This window comes from Toxoplasma gondii, chromosome XII, assembly GCF_000006565.2.
Source record: "Toxoplasma gondii ME49 chromosome XII, whole genome shotgun sequence".
Lineage (NCBI taxonomy): Eukaryota > Apicomplexa > Conoidasida > Eucoccidiorida > Sarcocystidae > Toxoplasma > Toxoplasma gondii.
Window position 1 is genome coordinate 347,101 of NC_031480.1, and position 14,025 is coordinate 361,125.

General features: G+C 50.8%; 3 protein-coding genes across 3 annotated transcripts; 2 read left to right on the top strand and 1 right to left on the bottom strand.

The window, feature by feature from the left end:
* The first annotated feature begins 391 nt into the window (after window positions 1-391).
* TGME49_299790 (hypothetical protein) lies at window positions 392-2,526 on the top strand. The gene is made up of 3 exons (XM_018782369.1): window positions 392-1,218; window positions 1,443-1,616; window positions 1,760-2,526. The coding sequence occupies exons 1-3, from the start codon at window positions 1,132-1,134 to the stop codon at window positions 1,784-1,786; spliced, it is 288 nt and encodes a 95-aa protein (XP_018635211.1). The 5' UTR covers window positions 392-1,131; the 3' UTR covers window positions 1,787-2,526.
* TGME49_299780 (hypothetical protein) lies at window positions 430-7,851 on the bottom strand. Its single transcript, XM_002371672.2, has 4 exons — window positions 5,904-7,851; window positions 5,173-5,427; window positions 4,329-4,640; window positions 430-4,025 (listed from the first exon to the last, which is right to left on the bottom strand). Exons 1-4 carry the CDS (start codon window positions 6,406-6,408, stop codon window positions 3,460-3,462), a joined length of 1,638 nt encoding a protein of 545 aa, XP_002371713.1. The 5' UTR covers window positions 6,409-7,851; the 3' UTR covers window positions 430-3,459.
* Window positions 7,129-13,455, top strand: TGME49_299670 (hypothetical protein; the record flags this gene model as incomplete). Its single annotated transcript, XM_018782368.1, has 8 exons — window positions 7,129-7,164; window positions 8,171-8,219; window positions 9,077-9,189; window positions 9,825-10,823; window positions 11,282-11,349; window positions 11,847-11,934; window positions 12,111-12,333; window positions 12,758-13,455. The coding sequence occupies 8 exons, from the start codon at window positions 7,129-7,131 to the stop codon at window positions 12,958-12,960; spliced, it is 1,779 nt and encodes a 592-aa protein (XP_018635212.1). The 3' UTR covers window positions 12,961-13,455.
* Window positions 13,456-14,025: the final 570 nt, after the last annotated feature.

Below are 14,025 nucleotides of genomic sequence, written 5' to 3' on the forward strand. Positions count from 1 at the left end.
AGCAACAGCACACGGAGTCCATATCCCGTCCGGTGGCGCGGGGTTTTATAGCGTAACTGGCAGCCTGCAATCACAAACGACTGTTGCACCTCTGTCGGCAAACACGGGTACTGCCGAAGGAAGCAGTCGCGCTCTTAAGTATATATTGCTTTCCAATGTTCCTCTTGTGCCGAGTTAGCCTTACGAGGAGCCCCTCAAGCTACAGCACGTGTGAGCTGTTTCAGATCTTGCTGGCGGAAAACATTTGTGGCAAGCTGTCCGTCCAGATATTAGCGATATCACCTTCGGAAGACTGCTAGCTCGCGCGATTAAGGGGAATTTTCAAATCGTAACGCGACCAATCTATTCCTTCCTTCTGTTGCCGTTTGAAATGCACAACCACCGTGTTGTCCTGGCGTTCTAGACACTTGGCGCGACAAAAGGAGAGCCTCTCGGACGGCGGTTATTTTGCCAGGCCAGCTCAGACATGCGTACTGGAAAGCGAGTACGAGAGTTAGGCTATCGCAGATGCTTTCTTTGGTCTCCCAACGGACAACACAGGCGTTCACTGATCATGTCGACTGGACCCTGGCTAGGGGAGTGGCACTGAGCGGACCATTCGATGTTCTGGTACTTTCGTTAGACGATCTATGTCGGAAGGTTGCTCATCGTGATCTAGCAAGGAAACAACATGTCGACCACAAGTGTGTTTCCAGTCTACATCGTTACAAAAGCTGAAGGAAATAAATCATAGTCAATGAGACCACCTTCCATTTTCTATCCGTCTCCTGTGTGATTGTCGTGATGGCGGGTTCACCCGTTGTCTACCGTCTGCAGTGAAAGTTCTTCAAACGTTACCGGCTGGTGGCCGCAGAAACATTCTTCGGCGCAGGGGATAAAGTTGTCTTGAGGCTCACGAGCATCCCCATCCAGACCTCGAAACGGGGGTTTGCTCATCAAGTGCCGACGTCGCCATTATTTCAACAGTTCCAGCAAGTTGTAATTGAATGGCGTTCGATTGGAAGTCTTTCTTTTTACCGGCGTCTTCTGCTTTCACGTCTGTACGAGTCCATCAAATTTTTCATCCGGCAGCAGCGGAGCTTTAGCAGTGGCGGTCACATCCTCTCCACCGCTCACGTCAGCTAGCATGTGATGGTTCATCCAATGCCTGACCTCAGGAAGCAGCTGCGTGGAGCTGCCAAGCTGGGCAGTCTGTTGAAGAATATCGTCCTCAGATTCGTAAGCACCTCACCAACTGCTCAGTTCAAGACACTTGCTTTCTGCACAGTCATTCAGTGTAGCTCCGTAATCTTTTATATGAGGATAACGTTGACGAAGAGCCCTGTGTCGCGTGTCTGCTAAAGAAACGACCTTGATTTGGACGTTGATCCTTTACACTACCTGCAGAGGTCCGTGTCCATACTAGTTTCAGTTAGACACGTTAGTGTTTTCCTGTTTTGCAGTTCACGAGAGGGCAATCTTCGTCACCTGGTGAGCCATGTCTTCGGAAGTACCCATTATTTTCTCCTATACCACGTTCGAGGCGGTCCCTTCGCTACATCCAACACTACTCGTCGCCGGCGCGCCCGTTCACGCCCTCTATCACGAACCTGATAAGCGACCCTCGGCTCCTAGGGGTTCGCGCGCGGCCTTTGAGTAGTTTCTCCGCCCCTGCAGCGAATCCAGCTGTGTCGAAGACAGTTCCAAACCGAACACGCCACGAAGAAACTGTGCTTCCAATGTCTCGGGTGACACCCATGCCGCTGGCGTTGCCTCTGAGTACGAAAATAGTCCAAGCCCCCTGTAGGGTCAAGCCCTATATCGCGCTCAAAGATTCTCTTCAAAGCGATGTCCCCTGCGACACAACGGCCAAGCCTGAAGACTCAACGCTGCCCACGCCGTCAACGAAGAAGGATCGTCATGTTGAGTTGAGCATGACCATTCAGGTATGCGAGTACTTTCCTCTGGATGCTCCTGATGACATAAGGCGGTCGAACAATGCCACAGATCGGCTACTATCAGCTCATCCCGACATGCTTAACCCACGCCCTCTCGGCCGGTTGAGTCTGAAGAAAATTGCAGTCACTTTTGGAAGCGATTCGAAAACTGCCCATGAACGCAAGGATGTGAAGAAAAAAAGCATCACTCGAACCACACCGGTTCTCCCCCCAACGACGCTTCCCCCGCAATCCTGAAGGCCACTTTTCAACAGAAACGAAACCTCAAATGAGGCATCAACAGAATCACCCGGCTGCTGTGTCATAAATCCTCTCCGTATTTACAACAAAGGCATCTGTGTATCGTTCCGCTTTTGCTGAGGGCCCAGCGTGCGACTAGTGGAAAACTTGTGAAAAACAACAGTTTCGTCAACCGGCAGTTCGTGGCTTGTGTTTCTTTATACCAGTAAGCATCCTTTCCACGTAGCCAAATGCCAACATAGTGACATCTTCATTGAAAGAATTGCGTGCAAACGGCAAAATGCCGTGTTTTCACCCGAGCCTGTCGACAGAACACCGTACTCGCGAACCAGATCTGCTACAGTGTTAGCCAGCAGCGGGACACCTGGTCGCTCCTGGGTCCTTATACACATCAAAAAGTAAATTAAAAGAGAAATGGATTCTCATCTCTCTGGCGCCAACCACGCAGATGCCACCACATGCGGCCACCCTCACCATTCAAATGGGTGCTCGTCAGGAGTCCTCAAAGATATCTCCAGTCGCATCGGCAGACTTTTCGCATCGACCCCGTCACATGGAAATGCCAAATGGGTACTTCTATCTTGTTTCACGCCTTCTTAGCCTAGCTAGCCAACGGAAATGAGTTCGTTTGCACTCAAGAAGTTGTCCGGCATCTGAAGGGCAGATCTAGTTCCCACTCCTTGAACTGTCTGTCACGACAGGCGCTGCGCCCTTGCGCGCCAGTGTACTATAAAATACTGTTCAAAAATTCTTCCTTCACTCTATTTCCGGCATGAAATCTTTCCATTCACCTGGTAAATATCGCTCAGCTTGTGTTGAATCTGTTTTCACGCTTAGGCAGGCAGCACCGGGAAACCGGCGAAAGCCACTTCGTGTGGCACGGTGAGTGCGGAATTCATGCTGTAACTGGGCACGGACTCCCGTTGTCATCAGATTCGCCTTTTCGAAAGTCACTGCTTTACCCCGCCCGCGGGGGCTCAGGATGCCCCTCAAAAAAGACGAATGCTTGGTCACGGACAGCCGTTGATCCCGTGCGCTAACATATCGCGTGCCACGCAACGGAGACGTGCCCACAATGGGGGGACGCGGACTGGAACTCGGGTTCTGCGTGCAATGTCAACCACTGCATACACCTGGGCCGCATTACCACATATGTTATTTGTAACCCAAATTCTCGAGGCAGAACTCGCCAGCACTTGCCGGTTCTTACGTAGACGGAAATCACATCTCCAGTGTACGCGAGGGGGATCCCGGCAGTTTGAAAGCCACCAACATCATCGGCTTAATGCAAAACTACAAATAGAATGCCTGCCTTCAGTTGTTCTGGATTCGACTTTTCAGGTACCTTCACTGCTTTTATCATGCCGCCAACTCCGCGATTCAGCTGCTGTTGCGTTCGTCGTTGAGTAATTTGTCTCTTGGCGCCTCGAATTCCGTAGTATATCCCTATCAAGCCCGCTACTATGGAAGTTGCTGCTGCCCCGTGAAGCCCACCTCCTCTTAGCAAAATGCCTCTTGCAGCGTGTGTGAGTCCAGACATCCGTACAGCAGTTCTGGCAGCGCGACCACCAAGGCCTATGCTCGCCAGCGACACACCGGCGGCCGCCGCCATGTTGTAGGGATTCATATGTCCACTTACGCCAGACGGATTCACTACCCCGAACCTCTCTCTTCGCCTTTCGGGTATGCGCCCAAGAATGAAATTCCACAAACCGACTCCCCTGCGAATATCATGTGTGCACCCTCTTACTAACAACCCCAATGACACAAGTGCTGCCGCTCCCAAAAAACCGCCGATAATCCAGGATTTGCGCGACTTCTGCTGACGCCGATGGAGCCACCGATCGGCTGCATTCAGGCGCACGCACAAAGGCAAAGAAAAACGCAGAACGCTTGCATTCACCATCGTGCGCGCTTCGCGTGTATGTTGCGGCATTTGCATGAATGGGCAAATGTCGTTCCAGTGTCCAGGCAACGAGATGTCCGCTACCTTCTCCGTACGGCTACAGCATGTTAAGTCATCTATATATTCCAGAGAACACCACCATGCACCCCTTTCATCCTCCCCCGTATTTAACTAGGTACAGCCACCTTAATCCTATGGTTCGTTTTGTGTGGTCACCTCGTTGACCTCCCGCTTCCCAATCCTACCAGTACGCTTGACGAGGGTATCCCACGTCTCACAGTGAAGACGAACAGCGCCAGTTGGTGTATTCCTTTTCAGCGAGCATTCTGGGTTAGCGGTGAAGGAACCAAGGACCATGGCACTTTGCAGAATAGGGGGGCCGGTGACAGTAGCGAAATAGACGAGATTCGTCCCTTCTCTCATCACGTGAGCGGCAACCGGAGTGTTCCGCCGAATAGGCAGTGTAGCCTCCAACACGAAAGTGTCTGGTTGGAGACTACGAAATGCCTGGACACGAACGACTTCCACATGTTCGTCGAACGGGCCCTTGCGGAAGACTGACGGACAAGTAGAAAGCAGCATGTCAGTCTATTCTTCGGGACTGCCATATATTCCGACATATGGCGTGAGCAATACTCGAGGTCATTATTTTCTTCAAGTAAAGTAAAATACAAAAGGAGAACAATTTTGCACAAAAACGCACAGGCGGCACCAGCAGACGCCGAGTGTTTAATGTGGTAAACAGTGAACCTGAAAATGCGACTACTTGCTCAACAGTTGGTGACAGTGAAGAAACACGGCACACCTCTCTCTCATATGTTTTTAATCTTGCCAGGCAGTTGGCACGCGCACGGGCTTCCACATCGCCGTGAACACAGCACCAGGACCAAGTGCATCAACCAGTGGCACACCATGCTAATTCATTTCTGGCAACGACGTGTTTGCTTCGCGCTAGTGCCTAATCTCATCGCTGGCATTGAACGCAGTGGTCTATCACCGTGGCTTACGATACCTTTGCCAATACTCTGGAATAGCTTCCGCGACCCATTAAACCAAAGCAAATCATTTTTACATTCTTACGACACGTACCTGGTGCTTGACTACCCGTTTGCAACGGGTTGAGAAAAAAGACTGGCTGATGTCCTGGGCTGACACAAGCTAATATGCCAACCGCATCAACTGTTAGCTCCACGTTCTTGGGGATGGCCAAAGACGTTGGAGGGACGGAAATTAGAATGGGCTGAAATTTCCAGCTAGGATAATGGAGCGGTGCGAAATGGTACGCAGTAGGACCTTCATCATCTTCATCCACAGACAACAGCTGGACAAAGCTGTACACAGCTTCTAAAAAACGACCAGACAAAACAGAAGACCCAAGTAGTAACGGTTAGTGGTGAACGGCAGCTTCTGATCACAGCGAAAGAAACGTGCACCTATCCTTTGTACACAGAAACCAAGATGTGTCGAAACATCCAATTGCTCCTCTATTGGCACTGTAAAAACAAAATAATATTACAGACTCGTCTTACTACTAAAGTCCGTATGCTCCACTAAAACGAAGGCCCCCACAGTCCTGACGAATGTAGAAACTCGACAACAGAGATAGCGCGAACTCTGGACTCAACCACGCATACGCGTAGTTGGTGAGAGAATCAAAGCCTTATCCCAGTCCTCAGGCACCTTTACCCTGTCCCAAATAAGCACTGCTGATCTCTCATCTCTCAGACGAGTTCTCTGCGTGATTTGAACAACGCAGACGGCACCGCCGTCCACCCGTAAACAGCACGCTGTCGCACGAACCTATCAGTCACATCACTTACCGGCAGCACAAATCCCGCAATCGATAAAGGTCCCCTGCGCGCTCGTCAGGACAACCTGCTCCGCTGTTTGAAGAACGTAGCCTTGAGCATTCAGATAATGCTCATAAGCTTCGACAGTCTTGGTATCAAACATATCGTACACCGACGGGATACGCGCCTGATTTCTGAACGCCGTGTCAACACTCCCGTGATGCCTGTCTATACCCATTTGTGAAAGAGCCTCTCTGGTTGTGAAAACAATTTCATATGCTGCTGAGGGCGCAATGCCGTGCCACGTGGGATCGCACCGCACGTCGTCTGTAGAGGTGGTAACAATGCCATTGTCGTTCTCCCCCTTGATGACTGTTGATCCTTCCTTTTTTTCTACATGCTCGCGCAGCCTTGCCTGCCCACGTTCCGCTCCTGGTGAGATGGAATCTACACCATATACAACGGCTTCGTGGAAAAGAATTACAGACAGAACAGCGTAAATTGCTCGATGTTTCAGCGATTTGAGAGGTTTCATTATGAGTGGCAGGGTTCTTCAAGCGACGAAAACCGACCCCGACTCGGGTATGTCGCCAAACGAAAAATATGCAAACTTCGGATCCAGCTGAGGCTTCCAAACTGCATTATCATGGGACGTGCTTCTATACATCTGTTTTAATCCCGACTACCCCTTCCAGCCACTCGGACAGTTTGCAACTCACACGGCAAGACGGACTCCTCTAACGGGGCTTTTCCATTATCTCGATAAGTCTTCGACAACCCTTATCTTTTGTTCTCAGTGGGCACAGACTGCAGTTTTGCTGCTGCGAGACTGCCCACCCAACTTTTGAATTGAGACGAGACGCGTGCGATGCCGTATCTCAGCCCTCGGAGGATTGAAAATTGTCAGTTCCCGTTCCCTCAAGCTTATACGGTGAAGCTACACGAAACGCTATTTGTCCCAATGAACGGGTGCTTGGCAAACTCGTTGTTTCGCATGCAGGAGCACCCGGTTTGTGTGTTTACCATGTGCAGCGGAATGCCACGTAAAAGTGAGTGACCACACTGAGTGTATGCAGGCTGACACAAGTTCGTCGGTTTTCACGAGACACGCAAAGGCGCAATTCGACTTCTGGACCCGCCAGAGCTTTTTCAACATTGCTTATGTCATGTTGCTCAAGACTGCGGAGCGGACGGTCACGGTCAGCCCTTAACTAAGGGGAAAAATGAAGCACCTCGAAGCTAGCCGTGATGAGGCATGAAAGCCGGCCGCAGTGCATGCACTCGAGACCCCGTATGTGACGTCGCTTTCGCGCTGGAGACGGTGCTTCTGGAGTTCCTGATTCGCCACACTCTTTCTTCAGTGCACATATCAGGAATGCAGAGGTTTTTCCAGTGGCTAGCATCGCATGTATGCTTGTTGTTTATGCACTAGATCTCCCGCGTCGAGTTTCCGTTCCTGTATCTAAGGAACTGCATGGATATCTAGACAGAGGGCGCTGGCACGGCGGAAACCGGCAGAATTGGCCTTCATTTCCACCCACCACATTTAGCATATTCCTTAATTATCTTTGCAATTTTTTTCTGTATTGAGAGGAGCTCAAGCGGCCTTGAACCTGGAGGACCGGGCCGGGGTTTGAACACATTGGAAGCAGTTTCACTGGCTACACGAGGACTTCGCTCTACCCCCCGCCCCGCAGATTCTCATTCATTCGATAATGAGCCTGGGAAAAGGCATACCGCCAGACTCATGTTAACGTATGTCTTTTTCCGTGGAAGCGATATCTTTCCCTATCTTTGTAGTATGTGTTTGTTGAAACACACTTCCCCCGGCTTCGTTGATGCTGTTTGAATCCCTGTATCTGTCGATGTACCCAATTGTGTCGCAGTACTCAGAAGCTCATAATCGTCTATGCACTTAGCGTGTCAGCTTTTGGCTGCACAAGTCCTCTCTTCCGTGTTTCCGCGTGTCTCCCCTGTCTCAGCAAGTCTGCATTAGGGCTGCGTTTCCGGCGGTGCGTCACCTCTTTTCAACTAATTAGTGAAATGCTGACACGATGTCGTTCCCCTGATGGAATCTGGTATACATGCATTGGTACTTGTGAAATAACGGATCCTCGCGACGCGTCAAGCCACACCACACTGTCTCCGCGGCGTGAGCTTTCCTGCGTTTCTATCCGGCGAATTTCAAAGCGGAACCATTCAAAGTCTCCAGCTGTTCTCGCACCGCATGGTTCAAGCAGTTACGCTGTTCCGTCCGTAGTGCGGTCGCTCTCTTTGTTTTCCCTGGTCCTGTTCAGCTTTCGCTCTTCCCCCGGTTGCTGCGACGTCGCCCAATGGACGTGTCTAGTGAGTCAAAGGGGAAACCCCGTAGTGACTTCATCATGCACGTGTGCAGTGTAGAAAATCGTGACGTCCGCATTATCCTGGCATTAACCATCTGTTCTTTGATTCGTATTTGTTATTTTCTATCACGCTCTCTCGCCGTCGCCGTCAACCCGCTAGCAAGTAGACTCATGGTCCGGAAGTCAAAGCTGCCGTGGAACCTCTGATGCTTCGATAACTCACAGGATCTCTGCCGTTGGAAAAGCATGACATGCGAGGTGTTGAGGCGTGTTTGCTTCCGAACATGTTTCACACTCGCAAATCTTCAGGATTTATGAATGGCTTCAAAAACATGTGGCTAACAAGTTCACATCTATTATAGCCGCTGAAGGATCAAAGATCCCTGCTAGAGTGATCAAAACAGTTACATCTGGGCGCGTTCAGTGAAATACGAGTACCGGTGGAACATATTGATCAATCATCACAAGTTAGCATATCAACAAACAGCGAGAAGGGAAGTTAGTTTCAAAGAAAAGGGATGTTTAGCCGGGAATCTACCGTCACTTGTTTTGAATGGAATTACTTTTAACACCGCATTTAGGCAAACCCTCGGCGCTGCCAGGTGTGTGTCCATCTCTTCTCATGTAGCCGTCGAATGAGAAGAGGCCGTAAATGAAAGCTTCAGTCGATGCAGGGGTTCCCGTATACCGTCTCACAAGAAAATGCCTGCGAGCTCCTCACAGCTGTATTTGTGAATCTCACCGTACCGATACCCGTCTCCGCATTGCGTATCCCGAAATGGTCAATCAGTGAGAGGCATGTCATTGTTTTTGCCTATTCATGGTGATTTTTTTGCCGGTTGATGAACGGTTTCTGTGCAGATTTCTCCCGGAGTTCACGTCCAGGTGACGAGAGGAGGGGTGGAGACAAGGACGGACGTAGAGAACACCGTAGCAGGATGTCTTGGACGGAAGAGACGCAGGAACGTTTTTGCGTAAGCAGTGAGTGTAACTCCTTTCGGTCGTTTGCAACCTGTCTCCCGTTGCGAGCGTCTCCACCGTTGATCATTTGGCGCGGCGACACGACGCAATCTTTGGTGCCTTGCATGATGAAGGGGAGTGAATTTGTTATAGCCAGTTCGCTCTCTCATACCTTTGACCTTTGTTAGTGCACCCCCGTGTTATTCACACACAATTCGCTCGCAAAGTCGCCGGTGCTGAAGTGACCTCATAAAAGTGACGAGTAATTTCACCGAAAGAGATAGGTTTGTGTGATAAAACTTCGAGACTTTTTACTCTCCAAATGTTCCGTTGCCTCCCTTCAGTTTCCTGTGTGTGTTTCTCCCGATTGCGAGTGGTGTGGAGTTTAGCGGGCATCGAGCAGATTTGTCTGAAGCCCCTTGGCGGCTTCGCTCTATCGGTTGCGATGACTGTGGCGCCTGTTTCCTTCGTGGTGTGTTTCGCCATTCGAGACTGGGCCGTTGTCAATATGCACTGCGCATAATAGCAAGACCACGCAGATTTTGGAAGGGTTGGGCCAAAATACCTCTAAAGCAAATTCACAACCTGCGAGGCCTCCGACAGCAAACTGTGCCGCGAGCCTCGTACATGGTCCTGCTGTTCCCTTTAGAAATCACTTCAAGCGAAACAAAGCCGAGGACGCACTGGCCTTGGGTACGGAAGCGGAGGCGGAGCGACGAGTTCCGCGCCAGCAGGAACTGATCTCAAAGAGTTTTTTGTTCGAGGTCTTGAAAGTGTGTACGAGCAGGCGGCGCTAGAGAACAGAACCGAGGTTGAACGGAAGCGAGCCAGAGACGAAGGGCGGCGCTGCGAGGCGAGGTCGAGGCGAAGTCAGAACCACAGCTTTAGTGGGAGGGGACCGCGCCGGTCAGCCTCGACCTCGACTTCTACTGAGCGGTTTGAAAGCGGCAGAAAGAGATACCGGCGAGAAACGAAGCGCGGGAGGGATTCCAGTGGGAGTGAAGCGCGGGGGAGACGACGATGTCGGAGTCGAGGAAGCAGCGTAGAGACCCTAACACGCTCACGTGGAGGGCGAAGCCCCAGTCTAGAGAAGATCAGAGCTGCACGAGACAGGTCAAGCCTAGGGAGAAGCGGAACATCGCGCAGTTCACGCAGTCTGAGCAGTAGCAGAAGGCGCAGAACGCGCGAAAGCAAGCATTTACAGTCAATTCAGGGGTCAAGATGGAAGTCTTCGGGTTACCTTGCTCGTGCTTCGGAGCAACGAGAAACGGTTTCTCGATCCCCAGAGGCCCGACGGGTACAGAATTGTTCGGGGGTTACAGAGAACGTTCACCACGGCGACTCGAGCTCCAAGCATCGGGACACACGACGTTCGTCCTCTCCCAACAGCTACGGGGAGTCTAGACGCTGTTCCAACATGCCCGTTCCTGCAGGGGCCAGCAATGCACCTCCACAAAGCGCTGCCAGGACCCGCGACTTCGACAAGGGTAACAGGGTTGCGCACGTGCAAACGAGCTCCAATGATGAACCAGATTTTGAGAGGCACTATTCGGTAGCCACTTCCACCCGTCACACATCGCAGTCTCAAAGTCCCTCTGGCGATCCCGCGACTCACGCACTCCGGGAACGAGTTCGTGAGAGGCTGAAGGTAATTTTTTGCCTTGCAAAAAGACACCGCGCGAGTGCCCTGTGATATACATAGTAGTCAGACATTTCTGTTTGCACGTAGCGACCTGCTCATGTCCGGCTGGTGTGGCTGCACACATTCATCTGGGGTTCTGTTAAACGACATGGGTGTGCACGCTCTCTTAACTGAAGTAGCCATGTCGGTGCTCTCCAGGACTGGGTTGAAGAGCGCCAGGGGAAACGGCTGAGCTTTCCACCGAATGAGCTCACCTTCAATCAATCGCAGCATCCCTCTCTTTCCATAGTCGAAGTGCAGCATCGTCAGTGGATCCACACAACGCTGCTGCATGTCACCAGAAGATTCGTTCAGATTTACTTGTTCGTCGCAAGCATGGTCATGCCATACGGTGACAGGTAGTTAAGAAGACGGCAGAATTTCCCTCATCTTTTTGAATATCTTGCGTGCATCGTTTTTTTCAGGCAGCGGAGAGCGCTTGGCGTTCCAGTAACCTGGGAACGGACAAATGTCCGAAGACCGGTCGAGAGGGGTAGGCATTTTTGCGCCTGTCGCCAATGTCGAGGAGTTAGCGTCACCGAAAACTTAGTAACCGTGGCTTTACATGCATTGACAGATTTTCATGGAATGCTACTTTTCGTTTGTTAACTCTTCGTTTTTTATATCTGGCGGATGCATCTGGTGGCGTGTCGTCGGCCGTGGACAGATGGGCCACCGGGGGCTCCACCCACAGCCCGGGACCCGTCGTTATCAAGCCGTGATAGGTGCTGCAGACGCCTTCAGCGTGAGCACGTAGTCGACTGATGGTCTGTTTTCGAGGAACGTTTTGGACCACTCGAGGAAGCCATCGTATTTCTATACAAGATTTCGTGGTTTAGACTCATTTCTTTATTTCCCCGATATCGGGTATCGACCTTTCCTGTGACCAAGAAAACAGATGGTGTCGAGTTCACCGACTCTGGTCCACCGACTCTGTTGTCACTGTGCACATGTGTGGTTGCTGCCTTTGTACTCTCCTTATCCCTACAGATGGCTCGCGACAGTGAAGGCAATGATAGATGAAGAAAGCAAGGAGGCGGCAGACGACAGCAAATGGGACACAATGATATCAAAACAGGTGAACAGCTTCGGCTGAGAAAGAAGTCTTGCTGTAAAAATAAAGCCAGTGGGTACTCCGTATATTCATGCAGACATGCTCAGCTAATGATCAGCACAAGAGGTAAGTGCAATGCAGCACACCCGCATTGTCTACTTCAAAGAATGCTGATGTCGTTTGTGGTCATTTCTTGATAGGAGGAACGCGAAGATCGAATCAAAATCCAGGCACTCATAGATCAGGAAGATGAGACGGTTTTTTCTTCCTTTCTAGAAAAGAGAAGGCAAGGCAATCAACAGCTGTCGGACCTCAACCAAGCATCCAGTGAGGTGACGATGGCAACCAGGCACCAAAGCGCATCCACAGGCAGCTCTTCCGGCGTCGCAGCAGAAGCTTCACATTTAGAAGCAATTTTTGGAGGTATGATGGCTACTCGTCATTTCTGGCCCGGTTTCCTGTTTTGGGGGATAATGCTAAAGGTGTCACATAAGTTCATCGCGAAAGTTCTCTCACTCACATGGTGGTTGTACGTAATACAGTGGGTGGAGCAAGGTTCAGAGGTGCATCGCGGGGGAGCGACCAAATTCGGCGAACCATCGTATGTTTGCGTAGATGGGTTCGGGATATCGTCATCGTCCTGAGCTAAATTGCCATTTTTATAGCGACGGAATGAAGAGTGGCATTTTCCCCATGTCAACCACATGAACACTACACAATTAAATACGAGGCTTGAAATAATTCGGAAAAGATAGAGATCATAGTCAGGTCTTATCTTTGCATCTCGTTGGAACGACGCAAAAATCCCGGAAGGCCAACGTGGCGTTTTGCATGCCTTTTCTTGCAGCCGGAAGCATTCAGGCCAGCATACCGAAACAGGCCGTGGACCCGATTCCGTCGTCCGAATCTTCTAGATGCCAAGTTACCGCTACGGTAGCAGGAGTGAACGGAGTCGCCCTTCTAGCTGACTCAGTTCTGATGCAGAGTGGGCACACTGGAGCAGCATGGAAGCGTCGCCGGCAGCTTAGTCAACGCACGTATGTGCCATAGGCATAGTGTTCGCTGCCCAACCTACTAAGTGCGCTCGTTATTGGCTGGCAAAAAGGATATTCGGTTGCAGCGATGTGTTGTGGCGGTCACGTCGCCATGACGGAATCGAGAAAAGGCACATCGAGGCTGACGAGGCTGAGCCTATTAGAGATTCCCTCGTTGAACGCTTTTGAATTTCCGATTTATTCAAATTAGTGAGGTCCGGTCATCCTCTCAAGCCGACCCCCCCAACGTATCCCCTGTTCGTAAACAACCCCTTTCATCGCTGTTAGTCTGTGCTGTGGTTTCTCCACGTCACACCGGTTTCCTGCTGAAGAGTCAGTGCATGCGTTCGACCACGCCAACTTTCGGTAGTTTGTGTTGCAGAGGCCAGGTACAAATGCCTGCGTATTTCTTATTCATTATTATAGCGATGGCATGATGCTCCGTTGGTTGCCCGCAACAATCATTTCCTGTGCCTTAACATCATGACTGTCTAAGTATATTGTCCCTGAATAGTATTTTCGTCCACAGTTTTAGCTTTTTCAACGAACCTTCTGCAGTGTTAAAATGATCGGTGTTTCCGCTTACATTCATTTCGAACGAATGCGCTCAGTAGAACCCTCTCAGGGACGACACTAATGGAATCGCCTCAACCTAGGCACTTAGAGACGGCCCAGGAAGGACCAACACAGACTCACAGGGAAGGTTGTTTCGGCTGTCCCTCGCTTCCACACCACAGCACTTCGCGCTAAGCACATGCCTAAAAGGACTGACTAGTGGTAGGAAGCCACCATCCTGACGTGCAAAACTCGACTCTAGATGGATGCGACCCGGTCACAGATAATCGTCGGAGATTAGAGTCAACTGGCACGCCTGCTCAACCAATGCAGCTGATCCGAAAGGGCTGACCAAAGAATCCCTCCTGAGAGCTGTATTGGATGCCAAAGCAAACTGTTAAGCCCGACATGTGACAGCTCCTCCATTTTCTGTACCCCATAAGTGCGCTCGCCGGCCTTGGATACATTCTTACCTTGCGCGACTGTTTTGTAGCTTCCATGTGAGAAAGCTCATCATTCTGTCTGT

Excerpts from the sequence above, each read along its gene's own strand:
- TGME49_299790 (XM_018782369.1), top strand. The coding sequence starts at position 1,132 with ATGGTTCATCCAATGCCTGACCTCAGGAAGCAGCTGCGTGGAGCTGCC. Across the intron at positions 1,219-1,442 it reads AGAATATCGTCCTCAGATTC|TTCACGAGAGGGCAATCTTC; the intron begins GTAAGCACCTCA and ends CCTGTTTTGCAG. Across the intron at positions 1,617-1,759 it reads GCGACCCTCGGCTCCTAGGG|TACGAAAATAGTCCAAGCCC; the intron begins GTTCGCGCGCGG and ends GTTGCCTCTGAG.
- TGME49_299780 (XM_002371672.2), bottom strand. The coding sequence starts at position 6,408 with ATGAAACCTCTCAAATCGCTGAAACATCGAGCAATTTACGCTGTTCTG. Across the intron at positions 5,428-5,903 it reads TTGCGGGATTTGTGCTGCCG|AAGCTGTGTACAGCTTTGTC; the intron begins GTAAGTGATGTG and ends GTCGTTTTTTAG. Across the intron at positions 4,026-4,328 it reads TACCCTCGTCAAGCGTACTG|CCGATCGGTGGCTCCATCGG; the intron begins GTAGGATTGGGA and ends GCCTGAATGCAG.